The sequence below is a fragment of the Marmota monax genome, unplaced genomic scaffold (assembly GCF_021218885.2).
Source record: "Marmota monax isolate L192 unplaced genomic scaffold, Marmota_monax_Labrador192_F-V1.1 WCK01_AAM20220418_F8-fsc00208, whole genome shotgun sequence".
Taxonomy (NCBI): Eukaryota; Metazoa; Chordata; class Mammalia; order Rodentia; family Sciuridae; genus Marmota; species Marmota monax.
In genome coordinates, this window is record NW_026693914.1 from 2,050,886 (window position 1) to 2,076,254 (window position 25,369).

The following is a 25,369-nucleotide window of genomic DNA, read 5'->3' on the forward strand; positions in this document are numbered from 1 at the left end:
TGGGGGTGTGTGCTCTGAGTCCAGCCCCTTCACTGCCAGCCTCCCTAAGGGCCAAGTTCCTTTCCCATTCCAAGGTCCATGCTGGTCACCATGCAGGGACAGGTTTTGCAGTCCATGGGCTGGGCTCAGACCCCAGCGCTGGCCCTGGGTGTCTTTGGGCATGTCTCCCAGCCTGGCTTCAGCTGGTTCTTCTATTGATCCAGGGGATTAAGAGCACCCTAAACAGGGAGCACCCTAAACATAAGAACAGAGCGCCCAGCACACGGGGGGGGGGTGGGGTGGGGTGCCTGGTCGATTCACTGAGGAGGGAACAATGAGAGGGTGGGACAGCGGGAGTCAGGATCAGGACACGGGGCACCTGTTCCCTGACACTGCTGGACACACCCCTTGCCTGCTGGGCCTTGGTTTTCCCTGCAGGGGAGGGGGCTGCTGGAGTCCTGGGAGGCTGGTTTGCTGCTGGCCCACACCGGGGCTGGAGCAGGACCTGGGCAGACATGGTGCTGGCCGGACAGGGCTTCGTCCAGTCTCATGGTGAGCTGGGATGTGACGGGGAGGGCGGGAAAACGTAAGCAGATACAGGTCAGCCGGAAGTTTGTACTGAGCCCCTGCATCTTGTCTCTGTGACCTCTGTCCTGGGACCTGTCCCCAGGTCTCCTCCTCAGGCCCCACTCCCCCTTGGTATCATAACGCACAGGTCCACTCTGCGGGACAAGCTCCTGGCACCCAGGTGGTGGCCGGGGAGACTGAGGGTCATTGTTCCCTCCACTGACCCAGGACTGCTGGCAGCAGAGTGTTCCCAGGCTCTGCCCCTGTTCTCACCAGGCTCCATTGTTGGGAGGCATGAGAGCAAGAGGGATGACCACAGAAGTGGTCACTTCCTGCCACCAGAGCACCCATGGCAGGCCAGCCACTGCCCAACAGTTCGCTAGAACCAGCAAGTCCCAGGCCTCAAGCCACCCAGACTCCTCCCTGCCTCTAAGACCCCGGTCCCCAGAAGATGGGTGATAACAAAAGAAGAGCTGTTTCTGGGCACCCTGCTCAGCCGAGCTCGCTCACACCCCGTGTCTGGGCAGCCTTGGGGGGAGGAAAGCAGGCAAGTGTCTGATGTCCCCTTCAGGGTCCAACGAGCCCTGCCTGGGGCCTGGAAGAGGGGCCTAGAGGAAGGGCAGGAGGGTCTGAGGGCAGCTTTGGTGAGTGGGGCTCAGGTGCGAGGGGCATCTGTGGGGCAGGTCTCTTGATCTGCAGCTGGCAGATGGCATTAGGGGTGCAGTAACCCCCAACTTGTGCATCTTCCTGGGGAGAGGCTCCGAGGCTTTGAGCAGATTCTCAAAGGGGTTACTGACCCTCCAGAGGGCAAAGAAGGACGGCCCTGGAGGAGGGCTGAGGACTCTGGGGTTCGGGAGGCGCTGGGGTAGGACAGGACTGCCAGCGGCCCCCTTCTTCATGGTCCCTATACAGACCTGTCCACCTTGGAGACCAGGTTTCCCTGGCTGCTCTGCTTTTGGTTGACTGAGGGGAAGAATGGATTTTAGGATTCTCTGTCTAGAAGTTGGGGGGTACAGAATGCTGCCCTCGACCCCTCAACTTGCTGGTATTCAGCCTTGGGAACACCTCTTCCTGGTCTGGGCCTCAGTTTCCCTGTTCCTGTAAGGGGGGAAGACTCTCACTGCTTCTAACCAGTGCACAGCGACTGTGGCAGGGACCGCGGAGGACAGGGGCTGTGTGGGGCAGGTCCACTCACCGTCCACGGGGGTGCAGGGCTCGTAGACCACCCTGTAGCCCTCCAGGACACCGTTGGGGAGCTGCGGGGCTTCCCAGGACACGTTCACTGAGGTCGTGGTCAGCTCGCTGAACTTGACTGAGCTGGGCGCGCTGGGGGCTGGGGAGACAGCACAGGGCTTTGTTTTCTCCTTCTGCGGACGGACGTTCAAAGTGTTGGGTTTGGCTCCAAGAAACTAGCGGGAGTGCTTGGGCCCGGGCCCGGGAAGAACAAGAATGCCCGGCTTAGAGCAAGGCTGCAGGAGGGGTCACCAGAGGCCACTGGACCCCTTCCCCGCCTCCCTCCGTGTTAGCACTCGAATTTCCCAGATTGAAGACCCTGGAACAGGAAGAAAAGGGAGCTGCATTTCCCCCTCAGGTTGGAGAATTTGGACTTGTCCCTGAGGAGCGGCTGTGAGCCTGGCTAGCAGCCCGGGGCCAGCCATCGCACGTCCAGGGTCACCGTGGGGCAAGGCGACTTCCTGGCTTTGAGGGGTGCAGCTTTCGACTTTCCTGGTGAGTGAGGAGGTGGGGTGTGCGGGCCTCAGACCACAAGGAGGACACTAATCAAGGAGAGGCCGGGACGTAGCCGGCAGAATGGCCTTCCCCTTGCCCCAGCTCGTCCCAGAGACACCATGCTGTCAGGAGGAGCCAGAGCCAAGGACGGTCACAGGCTCCGGAGGGGCAGGGATGTTTCTCAGCCGCTGTCCTGAAACATGGGTGGGGGGCCTCAGAGGGGGACCGAGAGGAAGGCAGGAAGCATCCCCCTCCACTGTCCCGGATGGACAGGCTATTATTGTCCGGCGCTGCCTCCCCGCAGGGCTGGAGCTAATCTGGACGGGCTTCCGGCTCCAGAAGCGCCAGCTCGGGAGGCAGCGTGGGCAGCTCGGTCCCGAGCGCCTTTGAAGGAGGGAGGTGAGCTCAGGGCCCTTCCTGCCTCCCCTGGGTAGAGACGTGGGACAGAACGTTCTGTCCTGCCGCTGCAGCCACGGGAGCTTCCAGACTCCTAGAGCCTCACATCCGGCCCCAACACGCTGGCCGAGAGTGGCTGGGACCGGCAGACAGACAGACAGATAGACGAGAGACCTGCGCATTCGGATGCTCATAGCCCAGCCTCAGCCTGGGGCGCTTGCTCCCTGCAGCTATTTAAGAACAAACATGATCCGCTGCAAGGAGAGCGTTGGGGTGGAAGGGGCTGTGGGGAGGCCGGGGCAGAAGCCTGCAGTGGTCCTCTGTAACCACGGGGACAGGTGCTAGGAGCCCCATGGATTTAAAAAGCCCAGGATCCTCAAATAAAATGGCACAGCATCTGTGTAGAAACTATGCCCCTCTTCCCATGCCCCAAATCCTCTCTAGGTTCCTTACAACATCCGACACAATGCACAGGCTATGCAAATAGTTGTCATACAGTATGTTTTTTAGGAAACATTGGCCAGGAAAGGTTCCTAGTGTTCAGTAAAGATGCAGTGAGAACTCTTGGTTCTCCCAGGAATCCCGGGTTCCAACCTCTGGAGGACCTTGGGTAACAGATGACCAGCTGGAGGACCTTGGGTAACAGATGTGTTTTATGGGGAGAACTTTCCTGGGTATTGCCCATTATGGGTACTGGAAGGAGGATCCAGGGTGGTTCTGCCCAGGAAGAGGCTTTGTGTCCTACATGGCTGGCTCCATATTTGCTGGCCACAGAATCCCTACCTGATCTACCCTCCTGTCCAGCCTCCCATCTGGCCTCCCTGCCTCCAGCCTCTCTCCTCACAGTCTGTCCTCTGTCCGGCATTAAGAACAACGATTTTCAAAATATTAACCAGATCTCATTGCTCAACTGCTTAACCCCTCCAAGGGCTTCCGTGCCCCTTAGAATTCACCCCAATCCCCCAGGCCCTCAGAGGCCTCACCTTCACCCCATTTTCCTGTGGGCACTGGGCTTTCTCTGTGTCCCTGCACTGTCCTCCAGCCGCTGGGCCTTTGCACCTGCTGTTGGGAACCTCCCCCTCAGGTCCACCCCCACTGAACTTCCCACAGCTGGCCTCTTCTCAGCCAAGCCTCAGCTCAGATGTCCCCACCTTCCTGAGGCCAAGTCACCCACTGTGGCTAACTAATCTATTTGCTTAGATTCCCGCCCCTCACCAAGGTGGGGACTTGTTGGACCAGTTGTCCCTGGCATCAAGCAGTGTGGGCTCATAGAGGACGCTCAAATATTGGCCGGATGAACAGAGGCAGGGGGATGAAGGGAGGAGGGGAGAGCCAGGCAGGGGGTAGTAGGAATCTGGGGCTGGGGTGAGTGCTGGTGAGACGTGGGGGCTGTCTCACAGCTTATGGGGACAGCTTCTCTTTTCTGAGCTCTCTTGTCTGGGCCCCTCTTTGGGGCTGGGTTCTTGCACCCTGAGGATGTCTTGGGGTCCTGAGTGCCCAGCCCAGATCCTCAGCGGATCAGGCAGCCGCCCCTCTGAGGCAGACCAGCCTCTCCCTGGGGTCTCTCCCCACCTGCTTGCTGGGTTTGGCCCCAGGCGGGGGTGCTCCGAGGCCCGTCTCCTGCGGCGTTGAAGGCCGCCACGCTGACCATGTAGGCAGTGTAGCCGGTCAGGTTCTTGAGCTTCACGCCATTCTCAGCCAGGAAAAGCGTCTTCACGCGCTCCGTCAGGTTCTGCCGCTGGGCTTCCCAGAAATATATCTGTGGGCACAGAGGACTGTGGGAGTGAGGGGGACAGAGACACGGCTCCCCTCCTGGCCCTGGCCCACCTGGGGCCTTAGAGACACATTCGCTGTGTGAGGCGTCCAGGAAACAGGAGTTTCTAGGAGATGCTGTAGAAACCTCACCAGGGCCTGGCTTTTCCCAGCCAAGGGCCCCCGTTGACAGTGGGACTGTCAACACCACCGGGTGCAGTCCCTGGCGGCTCCTTCCGCAGCAGTCCCTGTAGGGCCTCCCACTGGACATCAGCCTCTGATTACAGATCCTGGAGGAATCTGCCAGCTGTCAGGCAGGAAGCTGAGCCAAGAGGTGAGCGCCAGCAGAGCCCCCCACCCCGGCTGAAGGGGTGGCTGGGAGAGGGTGAGCCCCAGCCACTGGCCCCCAGACCTGCTGCAGGTTACCGAGGACTCCAGGGAGCACGGGCCACACTGGTGTGCAAAGCCTGCTACAGAGGAAGGCCGGCTAAGAAGGCAGTGGCCTGGGCACGCTGTTTACTAGCAGTGACCTGGCCAGGTGACTTCTCTGAGCTGCAGTTTTGTCATGTATACAGCTCCCGGTTGTCACGGGAGGTGAAGGTCATGAGAACAGGTATGGCCCCGTGCCTCCGGGGGCGGGCGTGGGGGGCGTGGCTGGCTTGGGAAGGTAGCTGTCTACAGGTTTCCGGCCAGGAGCGCAGCAGGTGCCCCATGGTGCTTCACTGATCTCGCCTCCAGCAGGGGCGGATACTCCTGGTTACCCAGTCTGGCAGATTCTTCGACTAGTTTAGAACTTTGAACCAAGGGCACCTCTTGGAGGATTCGAGATCATTTGGCGCCCCCTGCTGGCCGGAGGGGTTTCCGCACGCTTTCCATGTCCGGCTTTTCCAGGTCTCAGTTTACCTGGAGGAAGCCCATGAAGGTGAGCCTCTTCTTACATGGGTGGATGGGCAGGAGTTGAGGTGGTCATTCATAAAGCCACTCATTCCTCCCTTGTCCATTCACAGCAACGGGGACGCAGGGCTCCTGTGTTGAGGGGAAAGGTCTGCCCGTAGGTGGGATTTGGAAATGCACACCAGAAGAATCGACAGACTCCCGTAGATAGAGGGCCTTGGCACTCAGCGTTGGGAGGAGAGTTGGAACAGCAAAGGAGAGTGAGCGGGAGCCTCTGGCCAGAGAAGCCAGAGAAGCCAGCCGCCCTGGAGGAGGGAGGGACGGCCCATCCAGCAGCTGCCAAGTCAGGACGAGACCCGAGATCTGAGCACGGTGACCAGGGGTGAACGCTTCCTTGGTGATGGATTGAGAACCTACTCAGAGGAGGTTCAAGAGAGAATGTGCCAGGCACCGTGGTGCACGCCTGTGATCCCAGCAGCTCGGGAGGCTGGGGCAGGAGGATTGCAAGTTCAAAGCCAGCCTCAGCAACTTAGTGAGGCCCTCTCTCAAAATAAAAAGGGCTGGGGATGTGGCTTAGTGATTAAGTGTCCCTGAGTTCAATCCACAGTTAGAGAGAGAGAGAGAGAGAGAGAGAGAGAGAGAGAGAGAGAGAGAGAACACAAGAGGAGAAGAGTTGGATGCAGAAGAAATTCCAGGAGATTATTTAAGTTTTTTTTCCTTTTTTTAGAAAAATTGTTTTTTCAGTTGTAGTTGGACACAAGACCTTTATTTTATTTTTATGTGGTGCTGAGGATTGAACCCAGCACCCTGCACTGCTAGGCGAGTGCTGAACTGCTGAGCCACAACCCCAGCCCCTCCAGGAGATTCTTTTTGAAGAATATGCTGCCAAGGGACCAGCCAAAGAATGGGGATGACTGGAAGAAAATGTGAGGTCAGAAAAAGGCATCAGGAGGGAAATAAGCTGGGGACAGTGACGCGCACCTGTGATCCCAGCTACTCAGGAGGCTGAGGCAGGAGGATCACAACTTTGAGGCCAGCCTCAGCAACTTAGTGAGATCCTGTCTCAACATAAAGAGGAAAGAGGACTGGGAGTGTAGCTCAGTGGTAGAGCACCTGTCTAGCACACCTGAGACCCTGGGTTCAACTGCTGGTCTCACACACACACACACACACACACACACACACATCTCAGAATGTGTTTGTGCCCTGTCAACAACAGCTTGGAGAAAGGACAGCCGTGGTGCAGGGCGGGGTGGGGTGGGGTGGGGCGGGGCGGGCGGGAGGGTGATGGCTGGCCCCTGGCCCTTGGAGAGGGGAGGTCAGGGCGCAGGACCAACCAGGGGTGGCATACACACAGACAAGCCTTCTTGTCTGGGCACTGAACGCAGCTGGCTTCGGTAGACGATGATTAACAGCAGGAAGGACTTACGCAAAGTACACAAAGGGCCTGAGCCAGGTCCAGGTCCCCAGGAGGCCGGCGGCTGAGTGGCAGTGCCAGGACGCCTGCTCCAGAGGCAGGCGCCGGGGCCCCTTTGGCTCCCCTGTGTCCCAGGCGCCCAGGGTCATGCCTGGCACTTCGCTGGTGCTGGGAAACACTGCAGGCGAGGATGTGCCTCCCGTAGACAGGGCTGGCTCAGGAGCGTGTGACGTGCCACCACTGTCCTCTACCTGCTCAGTGCCCTGTCCTTGCTTTCCTTAAGATTTATTGAGGTAATTGACAAATAAAAATTGTCTGTATTTAAGGCCATGCTCCGCGCACCGACCCCTGCAACCAAGCGCATCCACACACCCATCAGCTCACAGTTACTCTTTTTCCCTCTTGATCCAGGGGACTGAACCCAGGAGCACCTAACCACTGAGTGACACCTCGAGCCCTTTTTATTTTGAGACAGGGAGTCCCTAAGTTGCTGAGGCTGACCTTGACCTTGCGATCCTCCTGCCTCAGCCTCCTGAGCTGGCCTGAGTCATTTGAGCTGCTGGGATTACAGATGTGACCACTGCTCCTGGCCCACCCTTTCTCCTGTGTGTGCTGAGAACACTTAAGGTCTACCCTCAGCAAATTCCCACTGTGCGGTTCTATAAGCTATCGTCACTATGCAGCCGTACACGAGACCCCCCAGAACAAATCTGTCGGTGTAACTGGACTTCTTAGGCTCTGGGCAGTCTCCATTTCTCCCTGGCCGGGCAATCACCCTTCTCTGCTTCTATGAGTTTGACTATTTTATTTTTCCCTCACCACTGAGTTAGACTCCATGTGTAAGAGAGCTCAAGTAGCATGTGTCTTTCTGTGTTTGGCTTATTTCACTTAATAGAATGTCTTCTGGGTTGGTGCAGGTGCGAGCGGCAGGCTTTCCCTCCTGAAGGTTGGGTAACATTCCCTGCCTGTCTGCATCCACGCTGCGCTTTCTCCACCCACTCACCCACGGGTCAACATTCAGGCTGGTTCCACATCTTGGCTGTGATGGATCAGGCTGCAATGAATAGCCTCCTCTCTTCAAGATTCTGGTTTCAAGACGGGCGCAGTGGTGCACCCCCCGATCCCAGCAACTCTGGAGGCTGAGGCAGGAGGATCTAACGTTCAGGCCAGCCTCGGCAACTTAGTAAGGGCCTGTCTCAAAATTCTAAAAAATTAAAAAGGGCTGGGGATGCAGCTTGTCGCGAGCCTTCCATGGGCCGTGTGTGGGGACCGTTGCGCACAGTAGCCAGATGAGGGGTAGTCTGGCATGGCGGACTCCTGGTCAGGGTGATGCAGGTGAGCCCCCCTCAAGCTCTGTCTAAGATCCCACACAGCACCTGAGATGGGTGTGACATGCTAAAATGTCATCAATCTGCTGATCAGGAAGCAAGACTCCGCCTTGAAACCTTATCCCTGCCTTTGATGTCCTTGTTATAAAATAAACCAAACTCAGGTCCTCTCTCTTTCCAGCGAGGAAGCGTGACGCTTAATTAATGTCAAAGAGCGTCCTGCCCTGGATTTAAAAAAACTACTCTGTGTTGTGTGATTTTTTTTTTTTTTGGTTCTCTTGTTCTTAGCTTAATGTTGCAGCCAGCCCGATTAAACCCAGTTTGTTTCCTCTGCGAGGGGCGCGGTGGAGAGTAGCTCGGTCATAAAGTGCTCTGGGTTTAATCCTTAATACCAAAAAAAAAAAAAAGGGAAATCTTGATTTCAGCCAGGCCTGGTAGCACCTGTAATCTTGGACTGGGGAGGCTGAGGCAGGAGGATCACAAGTTCTAGGCCAGCCTCAGCAACTTACTTAGACTCTGTCTCCAAAGAAAAATAAAAAGGGCTGGGGATGTGGGCTAGCGGGAAAGTGCCCTTGGGCTCTTATCCCCAGTACCAACCCCACAAAAAGCCCAACGGATTTCACTTCATTTGGATAAATACCCGGAAGTGAGGCTGCTGGATAATATGGCAGTTTGATTTTTAACTTCCCGGGGAACCTCCAGGCTGTTCGGCACAGAGGCCGGGCCATCTGCACCCGGCGGACAGCGCACAGGGTTTGGGTTCCCCAGGTCCCCCGCTATCTGTGACTCCTGGATGACGGCCTCCCCGACAGGTGGGAGCCGATATGGGGCCCTGGCTTCCACCTGCACTTCCTGGTCGTTGGCGACGTTGAGAACCTTTCCACACCTGCTGGGTATTAATGGGTCCTCTCTTGAGAACGGTCTACGGGGGTCCTTCGCCCCACTTTTAAATCGGGTCACTGGTTTTCTTGCTCTGAGTTGAGTGAGCTCCGTGTTCTGGCTCCGAACTCCCGATCAGGGGCACCGTCTGCAGGTGTTTCCTCCCATCCTGCAGGTCGCCCCCTCTGTCCACTCCTCTCTGCTGTGTCCCTGTCCTGTCCTGCTGCACCTGAAACTGGCTGAGCTGCAGCCAGAGTGAAATCCCCCCGCTGGGCGCAGACCAGCTGTCTGGGGAGAGCCGGGCTTTAAGGCAGGCGCACGGCCCGGGTGGGAGGCGGCTGGGCTACGGTACCTTGTCCCAGCCCTAGATGACCCTGTCCTGAGTCCCTGGGGATTTCAGAGGCCAAAGTCCGAGGGTACTCAGGTCTCTTCTCTTGGGTGCTATAGTGTTGCATTCAACCTACGCACATCCTCTGTGCACTTCACCATCTCAAGGTTGGTAATACTCCCCCACGCAAAACGCAAATGCTGTGGCAACCGTGGCTGGTGGGTGGGTTTAGGAATAATGACAAGGTGAAGTCCCTAAGTGTTCAGTACAGATTCTTCCTGAGAAAATATAACTGGCACTGGGGATATGTGTGTGCATATATATTATATTTTGGTGCTGGGGATTGAACCCAGGGGCGCTTTACCACTGAGCTACATCCCCACCCATTTTTAAAACTTCTTAGTTTGAAGCAGGGCCTCACTAGGTCCCCCAGGGTGGCCTGGGACCTGCCATCCTCCTGCTTCAGCCTCATGAGCTGCTGGGATCACGGCGTGCGTCTCCGCACCTGGCCCCATAAGAGTTAACTTCCAGAAGGTGGTGTCTGGACAGGCTGGTGGGCCGTGCTCTGCCAATCCCACTAAGCCGAATCGTCTGGCCGGATTCTAGAATCTTAAATAAAGCAACCGAGACCTGCAGAACGAGATCGGTGTGATGTCCTCTTAAGGTCACGTGACTGCCTCCCGGGTTGCACCTTGCTCCTCTCCCCCAGGCGGTGGCCGTGGGGTGCCTCCCTCCAGAAGGGCCTTCCTGTGGACTGACCTTTCTCAGGTCAGGCTTAGAACCTCCTTTATGTCTGTTAACCTCCTGGCCTTAGCACCGTCTCCCCGCGGAGGGCTCCACAGTCCACATCTGCAGCTTAGAGCCAGCTGGAGGTCCGTTGTGTCCCCAGCCTCTCTGAAGGGTCCTGCAGATGTCCAGCAGAGGTTTTGCACTGGACATAGGTGGAGCTGGACCCTGGGTCCCCTCCGGCCTCCTCTTGGGTCCCGTCCTCCTGGGTCCTGGAGTGTCCGGTGGCTCTCCTAGGCCCTCAGTTCCTCTGGCTCTGTCTTCAGTGCGGAGCCCGAGGCCACCGTGCCTCACGGCTGCTCTGCCTGGCGTGAGTCCCAGGGTCGCCTCACCTGGCTGGATCAGTCCCTCCTCCAGTTTCTGTCCTTTCCTTTCTCAGCACAGCAGCCAGAGTGACCCTCCAAGTCCACGAGCCCAGTGTCTCTCCTCTGCCCAGGCCCTTCCCGGGCTGTCATCTCTCGGGGTAAAAATCCAAGCCCCCGAGGGCCCTCGGTGCCTGGCCTGCTCAGCACTCACCTCTCGTCATGTTCCCCAAGTCACTCTGGGGGCTCACAGGGCTCTCCGCTGCTCTGTGGACACTCCAAAGCCTGGCCTACCCCAGGACCTTTGCTCTTCCTGGAACGTTCCTCTTCTGGGTCTACGTGCCTTGTGCTCTGTATTCCTTTAAGTTTGGTTCAGGTCTCACTTCCTTATTAAGCTCTTCCCTAACAGCCCTGTTTAAAGTTTCGAGGTTCCCCCTCGGATCTCAGCCCTCCCCTCGACCTGCTTAATCATCTGGCAGTATTACTTATTTTGTACATTGCGATGTCCTCCCCGCTAAAAACTCAAGCTCCTATTGTCTCTTTGCTCACTGAGAACAATGCTGGGCAGAAAATAACTGCTCAACGAACACCTGTCAACCAATGACTGAGAGATGGTGCTCGAGGCCTGCACACGAAGGTGCCCATCCACGCACACGGCACCCAGCCTGACCCAAACGCAGGATCACTTCGGCCGCGCTTGCTGGGCGGTGACACGAATACGTGGCTCCCCCTAGGTGAACCAAGGCTGAGGTCAGCCCGTGTCCGGTTCCTCGGTTTGGGCCACGGCGGCTGCTCAGGTTTGGAGGTGTTTTCTGGAACCGGTGCCTGTCCTCGGTGCTCTGTGCGGTGCCTCGGCGCCCACACGTTTCCTGGATCTGTGTGTGAACTCACAACTTCCAAACCTCGACAGTCTGGTGGCTGCCAGCCTGCGCTGGCTCTGTGCGGCGCCCTGCCCGTTCCTTGGGAGGCATATGCTGGGGTGCAGTATTGGGTTTTCCCAGCTGGCGCGCCTGGGCACAGCCTGGAGGGTGGGATCCATCTTGGGAGCTTCCTTGGCAAGATGCCTCCCTCCCTCCTCCCTCCGCCCTCCTCCCTCCTGGATTCTGCCTTCCCTGGGGCTGCGTGGGAGGCTTGCTGGGCCTTGGCTGAGACTCAGCTGCCCCTGTGCTGGGCCAAGGGGTCACCAGGCCCTGCGGCTCATGCCCTGTGTGCCCACACCCCAGGATGCTGCCCAGGGCTTTTCTCTGGAAGGACAGGTACCAGAGTGGACCCGACCCTGGCTGGGGGTGGGGCAGGCCTCCAAGCTGGCCAAGGCTACGTGTCCCAACGTCTCCAACTAAGGGGACGTGCTCCTTGGCCAGAGGCCTGAATTCTGACTCTTTGCTATTCTGTGCCCTCGACAGGCTACCCACGCAGGGTCTCGGTCTCTTCACCCGTACGGGGGCCTCTACACAAGGGGTCACGTCTGTATAATGGGTTTCCTCCTCTGTATCAAAGTCACCTGAACTGGCTTGGTTTCCTCATCTGTGTGATGGCGACTGGTATCAAACCCATCTGTCTAATGGGCTTTCGAGAGGATTGAAGAGTTCCAAAGGGCTCCATGAATTTTAGGGACCCATTAGAACACACGCCACCATCCAAAATCCAGAAATGATTTTTGAGCAGAGATTTCAAATGACCCAGCGGCAGCTTTCCCACTGGGCATCTCATTAGTATCAATGTTGCAATCAGGTGACCAGATAACTCCTAGGAGGGGCCATATGTCTGGGGCTGGGCTTGGCAGGGCAGGGGTGCCGCTCAGGGATGCTAAGAGCAGAGGTGTGGCTGGATTTCTTGCCCCTGGGTCCAGCTGCCCCCAGGACACTGGAGAGAATGAGCGTCAGTTGGTCCCAGCTGTACAATGTTTGTGTGACTTGGGTCACAGCCAAGGTGGCAGTGCACGGTGGATCCCATGGGAGAAGGAGGGGCCTGGGACCTCTCGGCCTGCACCTAGCCCCAATCCTGCCTGTGCCCCTCTGTACCCCCTACTCTCTCGGAACCCCTACCTTGTAGCCCTGGATGTCTCCGTTCTGGCTGTCCAGCGGGGGTGGCTCCCAGGTCACATCCAGTTGCGTGGCTGTGGTGCTGTGGACGGCCACGTTTCGGGGCGCTGCTGTGGGTACTGGGGGCAGAGGGGTGGTGTGTTAGTGAGTGGACTCCAGGGAGAGCCCGGCGGTGGGAGTGCCTGGGGCTGGGTGGGTGCACTCACCTGCCTCCCCCACGAACACCTCTTGCGGGGGGCTCAGGGGCCCCTCGCCCACGGCGTTGTACACGCTCATCCGAATCTCGTAGCGCCTGTGCTTGTTCAGGTCTGCGGGCGAGAGTGGGGAGGGGACAGAGGTCACCGTCCCTGCCGAAAGGAGCCCACCAGAGGCACGAGGCCCCGCAGTCCCAGCCCCTGTGTGAAGGCTCAGGAGGAAACAGGTAGGAGGCGCCCAGGGGCTCTCCGACTCCCCCTGCAGACTCTGACGTGAGACGTGGCTGCTGGCCTCCTGGCCGAGGGTGACATGGGACATTACCCGACTGGGCACTTGAGATTGAAAGGGCTCTGTTAACATTCATGCTGGGACAACTGTGTAAAACCAGCCTGTCCCGGGTGCCCTGGGCCAGGGGACAGGCGCTCCCTGCTTGTCCTATGTCCTACCACTGTGAAGGCAAGTTCCCAGCCCTGCCCCACCTGGGGCCCCATTGTCCCCGTGTGCCGGCTCTTTTCCTGGGGAAGGTGCTGTGGGTGGACTCGGGGCCCTTGGATGCCAAGCGCACGCTCTGCCCCCAGCTGCAGCGCCAGCCCCCACTCGGCCCTAGAGGGAGGCTTGTCAGACGGGACTTCTGGCCTCGGGAGCCCCACGTTTTGCCAAGTTTGGGGCTTAGGGGGACACGCCTGGCAAAGCTGGCTCCATCCTTCCCGGTGGGAGACGCCGTCCCTGTCCGGGTGGCTGAGAGGTTCCCCGCCCTCTGCACCCCTCCCTCTCTGGCTCCGTCCCCTCCCCCTTCCCCAGGTGGAAGTTCTAGGCACTGGGAGAGTCTCCTGGCTGACCACTGCGCAGCCTGTGGGCCCCGTGGAGCAGAGGGGGACAGTTGAGGGCGTCTGGACTGGACAGGTGTGGCTTCCGCACACACGGCCCTGTGAGAGTGGCCTTGGGAAGAACCCTGCTGGGGCTTCAGGAACAGCAGGCACAGGGTGAGCTGTGGCTGGGCCCGGCTGGGGAGCCGCAGCCCAGCGCTCAGGGCAGGAGCGGCCTGGGGCGGGGAGATAGCGGGCTGAGACGAACCTCAAACTGGATGGATTGGGCAGCATCGATGGACACCTGCCCACCTGCCCAGCGGCCCCCAGAGCTCCTACTGCGGACCTGCACCATCTCCCACCTGCAGGAGGCTGTGGGCTCCTACCCCACACCCAACAGGGACGGGGTGGGCCGCCTGGAAACGGCCTCCTGCTTCCTGGGTTTGAGTCACTTGTGTGGAGGGTGGTCCTGTTCCTCAGGCACCCTGGGGCGCCTCGGCCTGGGGCGGGAGTTCTGCAGGACCCACTCCCCATCCCTGAGGAGGCCTGGGCCGCCCCAGGGCCGCCATGCAAGACTTACTGTCCAGCTCGCACTGCGTGAGGCTGGGCCGGCTCAGGTTCCGCACGGAGTACAAGGCTACGGGGAGCGGGCAGGGGGCCAGAGACAGCAGACAGAGGAGTTAGTGCCACGTCCCCCCCCTCCCCAAGAGGGGAGTAGGGCCACGAGGAGTGGGCGAGAGCTGCGCCTTCCTGGGGCGCCGGGGCCCGGTGGGAGTGCTGCTGGAAGACGCAGCTGCAGGTCAGCGCTGCCCCCACCCGGGGGTGTTGGCCCAGGGTCATGAGGACCCCTTGGAGCCCCAGGTGGCGTCCCTGGGGACAGCTCTGGGGACCCTGTAGTCCCAACCCGCTCTCCTGTTTCCGGGGACAGCCCCTGGTAAACCACCTTGAAATACCGGGGTCGTTAGTTTTCTCAGATGAACCAGAAACAATTTTACTACCAGGAAACACGGGCGCCGTGCGGCGGGGCCAGGACCAGCCCCTGGACCCGATGCTCCTAGTTCTACACTAAGGCTCCTTTGCTAGGGGCTGCACCTGGCGTGCTCTGCTAACGGCCACTGGAGACACAGTGTGTGGGGGGGACCTGTGGGGGGCTCGGGGGTCGGGCAGGTCCCAGGCACCTCTCTTGGCGAGTGGCCCCACCAGGCCTGGTACCCTGGACCTCTGCGCCCTGCCTACTCCTCTCCCCTTCCATGAGTCCCTGTGGAGCCCTGTGGAGGGGACACCCGTGCCACGTCCTCTCCAGACTGGCCGCCCGCTGCGCCCCCCCCCCCCCCCCCGCCAGCCTGGCTCAGCCTCCTGCTTTGGCTACTTCACTGCAACAGACTCCACTGGCCTCTCTGCCCCTGGCCCCGCTGTCCCCCGGCCAAGTCATCACCCTCAGCCACCAAAGCGGCCCTCCTAACACATAGGTCCAACCCTGGTGTCCCTTGCTGATGGCCCTGCAGGGGTCTCTCATTGGGCCCTCCAAGGGCCTCTTGCTGCTTCCTGCTCCTGTAGGGACAGGCTACAGCCCCAGGGACCAGGGCAGGGCAGGGACTCACTAGGGGTGACAGGGGCCTTGACAGCCGCTCTTGGGGAGTGACCTGGCTTCTGTCCCTTTGGCCCGTAACCTGGAAAGCTCAGATGTCCCTCCCGAGCCTGCTCGGGGTCTCCTGGAACGGCCTCCCTCTCTGCCCTGCCCAGGGCCTTAGACCCCTCTTTTGGGGCTACTCCAGGAGGCAGGGACCTTGTCTCCATCACGGTGTGACCTGGGGGTCTTGGGGCGTGTAGAAGGTGCTCAGTAAACAGTGAGTGAAAAGTGGGGACAGGACAAGGCACACACGGGAGGAAGGCAGGGTGAGGTTAGGGGGCTTCAGGAAGCCGAGGGCTAGAGCAGGAGGAGGGTGCCCCCACCCTCAGATGTCACTCACAGGTGAGCTCCGCCCACTTGGCCCCAGGGTTGTTGATGCCTCTGAGAGTGAAGCCTCTCAGCCCCTCGTAGAGCAGCTCCCGGTACCGGATGCGGAAGCCCAGGAGGATGCCATTGACCTTGTCCTCAGCTGGGGGCTGCAGGGAAGGGGGTAAGACATGAGTGGGGCCCGGGTCGCTGCTCACCCCACGCCGTCCTCTCCCCCATCATGCCTCCTGCAGCCCAGAGGGAGGGTTGTGCCTCAACATGAATAAATCAAATTAACATGGTGCATCTTTAATTCGCAAAGCATTTCCAACGAGGCGGCTGAGTCACCCAGCATTCCCTGTAAGGCAGGGAAAGGCAAGAACCACCCTGCATTTCCCTCCAACAGGGAAGGAAACCGAGGCTCAGAGACGTTAAGGCACTTGCTCATGATCACACAGCCAAGGAAGTACACCTCTGGACGTCCAAGCTGTTCCTTGGCCAGGAAGCCCTTCCACGGCTCTCCCCAGGCCTGCTGAGCCCTCCTGACTACCTGGCCAGCACTTCCTGCCAGCGGAGCCCTCTCCCTGCTCCTCAGCACAGGGGAGGGTGAGTGTGCCCATGTGTGCTGCCCCACCCCCCCACCATCATTTTCTCCTTTGCTCTCTGCTCCCGTCCAAGCTGAGTTGGAGAAGAAGCTTCCAGAGAAGGTGGGAGCTACTTTTTTATGACACCTCTTTTACAAAACCTGCTGAAATGGTTCAGCCTTTTATCAGCCCCTTAATTGCTTTCCTGGCTGCTGCCTGCACCTCCCTACCCCCTTCGCCACATTGGCCCCAATCTGCTCTGGCCCCTCCTGTCCCTTGCTCCTGGGTGTACCAGGGCATTCCCACTGAAGGGGGTGTCCCCTCTGCGGGCCCGTGCCTCAGCCACACACGGGCACAACCTGGTGCCCGTCCCTCTGATCCTGAGAGGCGGGGACACAGCTTGCCACCTTGGGTTCTGCGGGTGACCTGCTGAGCCAGAGGCTGGCCTGCAGAGGGCGCAGGAGGGTCCTGACGGGCAGGATACCAGGGCCGACTGGTCTGCGAGGTTTGCCCAGAATCCTCCCCAGGCCTGGCAGGACAGCGGTGCCCACCAAAGAGCAGGCAGCTGGAGGAGAACGGAGGAGGGGCGCTTCCTCCACGGGGGCAGTGGTCTCCTGCTCACAGTCACAGCACAGGCTGCTGTTAGGGACCCCTGCACTGGCTGCTGGGTCTGGGGACCTGAGAGATCCTGGGAGTCCCAAGGACTTTTCTGCCCAAGGATTTAGAAGACATGGGTTTATAAACCCGACCCTGCCACTTACAAGCTGTGTGACCTGGGGCCCTGTGTGTCCCCTCCTGCATCCCCGCCAGCAGTACGGGGTGCAGGCACCTGCTGGTGTCTCTGGAGAGTGGAGCAGGTGTGTGGGGTGTGCAGAGTGTCCTGTTATGGGCACACACCTGCTTGGGTCCCTGTGTCTTGCCTTTCCGTGTGCTCTAGGGCAGCCCTGGGGGGTCTTGGCTTTCTGTTCCCAGTGCAAAGCTTGTCTGAGTCCCTCTGGGAGCCCCCCCCCCGCTGCTGCCCATACCTGCCACCGGATCAGCACGGAGGTGGTGGTGTGGGGTGTCACCGAGAGGATGGTGGGTGCTTCATCAGGGGCTGTGGAGAGACGGACAGATGGCTCTGAGGGCTGGAGCCTCAGCCCTAGGGAGCCGTGGGGCCCAGACTCCACCGACTGCGGACTGAGTCACTGCTGTGTGCCCACCAACCCACCTCCGCAGAACAAAGGGCCAGTGCAGAGGGAGAGAGGGACCCAGTCCAGACCAACAGTCCCGAACCTTCCACGCTGCCCGAGAGCCACAGGCCTCCTGGGCTGCCCCTGCCCCCTCCTCAGAAGCTTGTGAGACATCTGAAGGATGCATTTGAATGTCCGGCTGGGTCTGGGACCTGAGCCCCTGGCTAAGGCTCCTCCGGCCCTCACCACCTGGGGGTTCTGCCCTGGAGGTGGAAGGGCCCAGCAGCCCGTGGCCTGTTCCCCCCCAGAAGGGCCCCCCAAGTGCCAGGAAGCAGCCGAGGGCCAACAGCAAGAGACCCAAGTTGGGGAGGAGGCACTGACCGGCCTGCAGGGTGGTCAGTGATTCCGACTCCTCGCTGAATTCGCTGTCCCCAATGTCATTGGTGGCCTTCACTCGGAACTTGTAGGATGTGAAGGGCTTGAGCCTGTCGGGGGTGGGGGGTTGGGGTTCAGTGGCGGAGGACCCCCGAAGACCCTGTCCAGCCACAGTCTCACTGATCTATCTCTGCTCAGGGAAGCGGGGTACACCCCCCAGACAGATGGGGACACTGAGGCTCAGAAAGGACCTCTGTTACAGAGGGGTCAAGTTGGACCAAGAGCCCCGGCCATGCCTCATGGGGGCCCTTTAGCTGCAATGATAAGCCACGGGTCCCCAGGCCCAGCTCGGAGGCCCAGGCAGTCACAAGATCACCCAGTATCCCTCCCTCCCGGTTTTAAAGGTCTCAGGGCCCCTCCAGACAGCCCTTCCTGTCCCGAGCCAAGAGCTGAGGAGAGCGAGGCTCTCCAGGGAGAACAGAGTGGCCTCTGGGGGTCCATCTCCTCCCCCAGCAAGTGTCTGTGTTCCTGATGGAGGGCGGGTGGGAGGAGAGGCAGCCACCGGGAATTCCACGGAGCCAGAGTTGGGAGGGAAGCTGGCCCTGGCAGAGTCGCCCCGAGGGCTGCAGGCTCCTCCTTCTGAGGGGGGGGGACGCCAGGCTCCAGAAGTACCCAGGAGGTGGCCCCGACGGGGAGGGTGGGGGGAAGGAGTGGGGGCAGTGGCCCTGCTGGGGGGACCCTCCTCACCTGTCCACGGTGAAGCTGGAGGCGTTGTGGCTCACGGAGGCCGAGTGCAGCGCCCACCTGCCACCGGGCAGCTCGCGGGTCTGGATGGTGTAGTAGCGCACAGGGGACAGCCCGTCGCTGCCCGGCTCCCAGGACAGCAGCACGCTGCGTGCCTTCACGTCCTCCTGCTGCACGGTGGGCTTGCTGGGGGGCTGCGGGCGGTCTGGGAGACGGCAGAGGGGCAGGGCAGATGAGCAGTGCCACCCCCGTTTCCAAGCACCCAGACCCTGCAGGGTCCCCTCTCTGCAGCCAGCACCTCTGCCTCTGGTCAGGCACCTGCCAGGCTGCCCGCGTCCCAGGAGTATGTCTCTGGGCCAGACTCGTGTCTTTCCTTCCTTTACCTAAAACCCAGGGGCCCTTGACCACCAAGCCACACCCCAGTCCCCCCTTTTTATTTAGAGACAGGGTCTCAATAAATTGCTTAGGGCCTCCCTAAATTGCCCAGGCTGGCCTTGAACTGTCGATCCTCCTGCCTCAGCCTCCGAGTGCTGGGATGGCAGGTGTGCCACACCCACCTGGCTGGAGCTCACTTGCCATTCCAGGCCAGGACCTGGCTGCCCCCCACCCAGGCCTCCCCGGCCCCCATGGGCGGTCGGTCACCTCTCTTCTCGGTGGTCACCACCAAGGCCTCGGCGGCCTCTCCCCAGCCTTTGCGGGTCTGGGCGGTGATGCGAAACAGGTAGACGGACTCTGGCTTGAGGCCGGTGGCTGTGTACTGGCGGGCGCTGGGGGCCAGCACGTCCACGGTGGCGGTGTTGGCGGTGGTGGCGTTGAGCCTGTGCGTGATCTGGTAGGCTGTGGGCAAGGGGGAGAGGGTGGCCCTGGAGGCAGGTCCTTCCTTCCTCAGCCTCAGCAGTGTCTGCACTTGGGCGCTGGGCGGGGCCCTGTCTGCTTGGAGCCCTGGGGTCACTTACAAACCTCAGTGGCCCTTAGGGAGTGTGGACTGGGGGTGTGAACAGTGCCTGGGCTCCTACGTCAGCCCTGAGAGGAGGCCGAGTCTGCTGGGAAGCGGCTGAGCTGGAATTCCAGCCTGGGTCTCTGGGCTAAGGGCTTGCGGCCCTGCCCACTGTCTTGTGAGGCGTGGGGTTCCCCAGAGCATGGCCGGCACAGGCCCGGCATGTCCAGGCGCCGTCTGTGCGTGTGCACGTGTGAGTCTCTGTTTCACTTTTAATTTCTTAGAAACTGGGTCTCGCTATGTTGCCAGCCAGCCTGGAGCCCCTGGGCTCAGGACATCCTCCTGTTCAGCCTCCTGAGTGGCTGGGACCCCAGGAGCCCGTGGGCCACCATGCCTGGCAAGCCACCACCGTAAAGGTGAGAGTGCAGAGGCCGCAGGGGAGTGGACTTGCTCAGCCCTGCCTTCGGCTCTGGGAGTGTGTGTCCAGGAAACCTGGACCTTTGGTCTGTGGCCTCTCTCCCTGGTGCAGGCCCAGCTGTGAGCATGGCTGGGCTGGACTGGCCAGCGCGTCCCCCAGGGAACAACCGTGGAGGTTTACGAGGTGCTCAGAGGCTGAGGACTGGAGTTTGGAGGCATGGCCCCAGCCAGTGTCCTTGGGGTCTGAACTTGGTCTTGTCCTGCAGCAGATCATGCAACAGGCAGGAACTTGCAGCCGGGGAAGTGAGACCGGGTCCCACTCTCAAGGGCCGCGGACACTTGTTGCCCCAGCTCCCCTCTCGCCGTCACTGAACGTGCCTCCCCCTCCTTCCTGCAGACGGGGCTCTGGAGGGGCCAGGCTTACCCAGGATGATGCCGTTGGGGGCGGCGGGGGGCTGCCAGATCAGCCGCACTGACGTGGTCCTCACCTCCGGGAACAGGATGCCCATGGGTGGTCCTGGGACTGGAGGGGACACAGGGGAAGAGGCTGACAGGCTCTGCTCAGCCTCAAGCACGTCCAGCTGCAGCAGAGTAGACGGGCGGGTGGAGGGGGACAGGGCCACTCCGTGCAGCTCAGTGAGTGCTATGGACAGCTGCTCGGGCCGGTACCAGGTCAGGGACCAGTGACACAAAATGAGCTCGGGGAGGCTTCTGTCCTCAAGATAGGTGTGAGCTAGAAGGTGGAGTGAGGGTTCTGCCCTCCCAGCAGGTGATCTTGGCGGCATCCGGGGCTCCGGCTTGGTCTGTGCACACCCTTAGAACCTGGCAGACGGGCCCTGGCCTGGGGCTGGGCTTCATTTTTAGATCTTATTGACTTGGTTTTGCAGTGCTAGGGGTGGAACCCAGGGCCTTGCTTGTACTAGGCAAGCGCCTGCCGCCGAGCTGCGTGCCAGCTGGTCTGGGTTAGAAGCCCCTGCTCTGACTTTGGTCCACTATGGGGGCGGCTGTGCAGCGATGGTAAGTAAGCACCACCCTGAGCCTGCACATCTGTCTCTCTAGATCTCGCTCTGGAATTCCTGCTCAGACCACCCCAAGCGTGCTTCCAAGGTCCTCAGAGCCACCTCCTGGGGCAGACTGTACCCTTGAACCCAGGGATGGTCAAGGGCAGCTCTTCTGGCGGTATGGGTAGAGACTGAGGGGTGTGGTGGGAAGAGGGTGGGTGGGGGTGTGGGGGGGTGATGCCCCCTCCCAGCACAGGACGCCAACAGGTCCAAGGTTTCCAAGCCTGAAGGGGCCCTCCAGGTCACTGTACCCGTGGACTTGTCCAGGCAGGAGGACAGGGTAGAGTTAACTTAGCTGTCCATTAGCTTGATTTATGACTTCAGAGGACCCACACCTGGTGCTGGCTTCCTCCCACACTCCTGCTGCATCTGGGCATTTTGTGGTGGGCAGGGCGTGAGGATGGGTGAGGGAGAGGGAGGGAGCAGGACCCGTGGGTCCACCTGGCACCAGGGCTTTGCTGGAGGAGGGCGAATGCTAGTACTTGGCTCCTGGAACTTTGTTGGAAAGAGAACCAGGAGGCTCCTGCCCTGGAAAAACCAAGACTTTCCCTTTCACAGACGTCACTCAAGCAAACCTGCCCAGGGCAAGACAGAGATCAAACAGGTGCGAAGTCCCCGATCCTACACTTGCCCTGGAGAGAGACCAACAGACAGGACCAGCTCTCTGCCCATCCTCACGACGTCCTTTCTTCCTTAGGGACACGCAGGCTGTGATCAGTGTCCCCTTGCAGAGACTTGGTAGCCCCTAGTGACCGGTTCCCCACAGGAGGAGCCTGAGGCCACGGCTCCCGTGGGCAGAGCGGGATCCCGGGGTGAGGCCGGGCGGGCAGAGGAAGGTGGCCCCCGCAGGTGTTCCCTGGGCTCGCTGGGACTTGGACTCACCATCGTCCAGCGTCCGCTCCAGGATGGGGGGGTGGCTGGGGCTGCCGTCCCCGATGCGCGTGAAGGCCAGCACCTGCACCTCGTACAGCACGTACTTGCCCAGGCCCGTGAGCTGGGCGCTGCGGGACGCGTTGCCCTCCACCAGCCAGGACCGGGGCTGGGAGTCCGAGTCCTTCTCCTTGTACATCACCTGCCAGGGCCCGGCACAGGGAGGACCTCAGGAGGGGCTCGTGCCCAGGAGCAGGCCGTGTGGGGACGGGGCAGGCCGACTGGGGCACCTAGCGTGACGCAGGGGGCCCAGGGTGACGGCCAAGCTGTGCACCCAGAGGGCCGGGACACGGGGCTTGCGCGGCTGTAAAGCTGGACGGCCCCTGAGGAGCCTCGGGTGGGCACAGGGGCTGGGAGGGAGTGTGGCCTCCTCAGGCTCACGGGAGGAGGGGCACACGGAACAAGGAGTCTGCCAGGTCCCAGGTCAGGCTGGAGCAGCTGTCAGAAAACCCCAGAGGCCCTGGAAGGCTGCGGTTTGAGGTTGCTTTGTTCCCCGAGGGCCCATGCATGGGTGCTGGGTCCCTGCCTGATGGGACCTTTGAGGGGTGCACCCTAGTGGGACCCTGACCTCAGGCAGGACTGATGTAGTTCTCATGTGACCCCTTGGGAGCTCCACAGGAGACTGTCACAGAGGCCCGAGCCTCGCCTTGCTCAGCCCTTCCCAGTTTCCTGTACCTAGATGTGACCACGACATGACCACCTTTCCAGCAAACTCCTGCTGTGGCCCTCTGCCACAATGTGACATAGCTGAGAGGGCCCTCACCAGAGCAGAGCCTATGCAGACACCACGTCCTTGAGCCTCCCCAGCTGTGAGCTAAACAAACCTCTTTATAAGCGAACCTGTCCCAGGTGCTTTGTTACAGTAACGAAAACCTGACTAATACAAAGACAGAGCTGAGCAAGGCTGGGCCCCCTAGCGTGGCCTCTTGGAAGAAGGGGCACAGCCCTAAGGACCTGGCCCTGGCTGTTTCCCCACCCCTGAGGGCAGGAGACTCCTGCTGATGGGAAGCCAGGCAGACCCCATATCCACTCTAGAAGGCAGAGGCCTTGAGAGTGATGGATGACAGGACACCTTGGGTGGAGAGGCTGGGTGCCCAGTGCAGGGACCCCACCCCCTCCTCTGGTCCTGACACTCACCTTGTAGCCCAGCACCAGCCCATTGCGGTCTGCCTCGGGGACCTCGTTCCAGCGAACCAGCATGCTGCTGGAGGTGGTGGCCAGCGCGGACACGTTGGTGGGGCCAGAGGACGGGACTGAGGGAGGGAGGGAGCGGAGAGCGAGAACTGAGCCCGAGTCCCTCTATGGTAGAGGGAGGGGAGCAGGGTGGGGGCGGAGGAGCTGGCTCCAGGTGGCCGGCTCCCTCAGAGGACAACCCGGCGGTCACTCTGCTCTGAGGTCTTTGGTTTGGGCATGTCCAGATGCTGTTCTGGTTTCTCATTTGCCTCCCTCATTGTCCTCTGCTCTGACTGACCTCAGTGAGCTGTGCAGGGAGGAGGGGTGGGGACAGGGGACCGGGAGGCCCCGGAAGCTCCTGGTCATGTAAAGGACCAGGAGAAAGCCCCAGGTGGTGACCTGGGTGGACACGAGGGCTCCCTGAGGCTGGGGCTCCTGTTCTATGGGTGACCCCTGGGCAGGCCCCATAGGAGCTGCTGGTTCTGTTTCTGGAATGTTCTGAGGGTGACCCCTTCCCTGGACTCCATCTTGGGCTCTTTGCAGCACTGCTGGGCGTCAGGGCTAACGCTGAGGGCGGGGAGGGGCAGTTTGCCCGGACGTGTCCCTGCAGTGGGGACGGTCCTGGGGAAGGCGCAGGCCCCGGGGTCTCCCGGCACTGGGCAGAGGGAAGCTGCTCAGGCTGCTTGAGGACGGTCCCCGCCTGCTGGCCCTTGGACAGCCTGAGGGCAGAGGGACAGGGACGGGAGTACCTGACTCCCGGGTCCTGCCCACCACCGTCTGGCTCCAGGGCCCGCTCCCGATGGCGTTGAAGGCCTGGACCTGGACGCGGTACTCCGTCCACTCCTCCAGGTCCTCGATGGTGTACTCCCGCTCCACGCGGTCCGGCACCACGTGGCTCAGCGTCTTGCCGTGGCCGTCCGATCGGCTGTACTTGATCTTGTAGCCCACGGACTCGGGGTTCCCGTTGTATTCCATCTCTGGAAGAGGCTGCGGCCAGGTGGGGCAGAGCGCCATGAGGCCGGGACACCCGTGCAGGGAGAACTGCCCGGCACCCCGGGCCTGGCCTCTTCCTGGCCTGCAGGATGACCTGGTCCACTGACCCGGCTGCCAGTGTCCCCGAGAGGCGCTGCCCTGGCCTGGCTGGGGGTGTACATGGTGTCTCCAACTCCTCTCCTCTCCCCTCCAGGCTCCGAGGAGGAGCAGGGCCATCTCCACTGTGTACGTGGCTAACTTACGCCCCTGCCCAGGGACTTGGTCCTGTTTAGGAGACTGAGCACCTTTGGCTCTGGTTGTCTCACTTGCCTAACTCACCTGGCCTCAGCGCATGCTGCCCTTGGAGGAGCGGACACACAGAGAGGACATTCCCTGGATATTCCCTCTCATTTCCAGGAAGTCCTGCTATCCAGCACACTTCAGTCTCTCCTGATGCATGTTTAGCTTCCTGCTAGTTCAAGTCTCACCAAAGAGAAAAGGGAGATTCTGTTCCCAGGCATTAGCACCAGGCCAGAGGGGCCGTGGTCACTGGCTCAAGGTTGTTTGGTGAACCTGGCCAGTGCTGATGAGCAGAGGAGGTGGGTGTCTGTGGCCTGGAGCCGAAAGCTGATCTTCACTGCCTTGTATTGGACAGAGTGGAGCTGGGCCACCTGTGGTCCCCTCCTCTTGGTCAGCCTCCCCAGGGCCTCCCAAGGACGTGCGGTCCACAGCTCACCACCCTGGAAGCCACTTAGTCCAGCTCCTCCCCGGGCCTGTCTCAGTGGCTGACACACACCCCCACCCTCTGCAGACACTCAGTGAAGTGGACCAGAGACTATTAGAACTGAACCGAGGGGTCAGGGAGCCCGAGGTGGGGTGGAGCCCCACCTGCTGTGGAAAGTGAAGGGTGTGCACCGCCAAGTGGGTCTGAGAGGCGCCGGCCACAGGGCACAGCCATGGCTCCCCACCCTCCTGTGACCTTTCAATATTTGGAAACCTCCAAGTGAGACTCAGGAGGTGGAAGTAGGGGGCCTGGGGGGGTTTGGGAGGGAGGCCACTGGCTGACCCCATAGTCCTCTCTGGTGCTAGTACTGCTAATGCCTACCCAGGTGACAGCCATTGGCACCATCTGTCAGGCCGTGTCCCAGGGTGAGAGGTAGCCATGCCCTGTGCTCCCTGCCACCACCGTGCGGCAGGTCCGTGCAAGCTGTGTTTTGCACAGTGAGTTGAAGACCTTCGTGGGGATGAGGCGGGGTGGTCAATGGGCCCAGCAGAGGCAGGCACCCTCGTGAGCTCCTTCAGTGCAGGGCTCTGGGTTCCCTAAGGAGCCCAGGAGACGGGGTTGCCCCCCACCTTGGTCTAAGAATTCTCCTTTCTCCCCGGGGCCTCTGGGGGCTGGCTGCACAGAGGAGGCTGCGGAGAGACTGTGTCTAACATTCCCTGGACCTGGAGGCAGAGGGCTCGGTGGCCGGGGATGTGGATTGGAGGTAGACTCCCTGGGTGGGACCCGGCTCTGCTGTGAAGTAGGGGTGCGGGAGGGTGTGAGGGCGCTGGGCAGGTGGGCAACCTCGCTCTGCCCCCGTTTCCTCTTCCGCTAATTGGGGACCAAGCTCAGCCTGCTGTCACAGGCCTGCTGAGGTTCAAGGCCTGACTATGAAATGAAGCACCT

At 60.7% G+C, this 25,369-nt stretch overlaps 1 protein-coding gene and 2 long non-coding RNA genes across 6 annotated transcripts in view; 2 read left to right on the forward strand and 1 right to left on the reverse strand.

Moving 5' to 3' along the window:
* The window catches only part of Sdk2 (sidekick cell adhesion molecule 2), a 244,380-nt gene that overhangs the window by 24,261 nt on the left and 194,750 nt on the right, over nucleotides 1-25,369 (reverse strand). For 2 of the 3 annotated variants that reach the window (XM_046463439.2, XM_046463441.2), the window contains exons 25-38: nucleotides 23,478-23,715; nucleotides 22,693-22,808; nucleotides 21,508-21,697; nucleotides 19,989-20,087; nucleotides 18,853-19,047; nucleotides 18,214-18,415; nucleotides 17,473-17,576; nucleotides 16,945-17,015; nucleotides 15,370-15,505; nucleotides 13,980-14,036; nucleotides 12,605-12,706; nucleotides 12,402-12,517; nucleotides 4,243-4,429; nucleotides 1,742-1,879 (exon numbers count right to left, since the gene is read on the reverse strand). In XM_046463439.2, coding sequence (XP_046319395.1) covers nucleotides 1,742-1,879; nucleotides 4,243-4,429; nucleotides 12,402-12,517; nucleotides 12,605-12,706; nucleotides 13,980-14,036; nucleotides 15,370-15,505; nucleotides 16,945-17,015; nucleotides 17,473-17,576; nucleotides 18,214-18,415; nucleotides 18,853-19,047; nucleotides 19,989-20,087; nucleotides 21,508-21,697; nucleotides 22,693-22,808; nucleotides 23,478-23,715 — 1,951 coding nt within the window. The remainder of the gene's footprint in view (nucleotides 1-1,741; nucleotides 1,880-4,242; nucleotides 4,430-12,401; nucleotides 12,518-12,604; nucleotides 12,707-13,979; nucleotides 14,037-15,369; nucleotides 15,506-16,944; nucleotides 17,016-17,472; nucleotides 17,577-18,213; nucleotides 18,416-18,852; nucleotides 19,048-19,988; nucleotides 20,088-21,507; nucleotides 21,698-22,692; nucleotides 22,809-23,477; nucleotides 23,716-25,369) is intronic. The other variant, XM_046463440.2, reaches the window with a different exon arrangement.
* LOC124105971 (uncharacterized) lies at nucleotides 1,214-8,318 on the forward strand. 2 transcript variants are annotated; one of them, XR_009228535.1, is made up of 4 exons: nucleotides 1,214-2,274; nucleotides 4,710-5,035; nucleotides 5,161-5,344; nucleotides 5,430-6,550. It is a non-coding gene; the product is annotated as an uncharacterized LOC124105971 (long non-coding RNA). The 2 variants fall into 2 exon arrangements; XR_006855944.2 differs by lacking the exon at nucleotides 1,214-2,274 and adding an exon at nucleotides 7,651-8,318 and having other exon boundaries at nucleotides 4,034-5,035; nucleotides 5,430-5,848.
* Nucleotides 19,449-22,812, forward strand: LOC131424904 (uncharacterized). The gene is made up of 3 exons (XR_009228536.1): nucleotides 19,449-19,563; nucleotides 20,624-20,743; nucleotides 21,184-22,812. It is a non-coding gene; the product is annotated as an uncharacterized LOC131424904 (long non-coding RNA).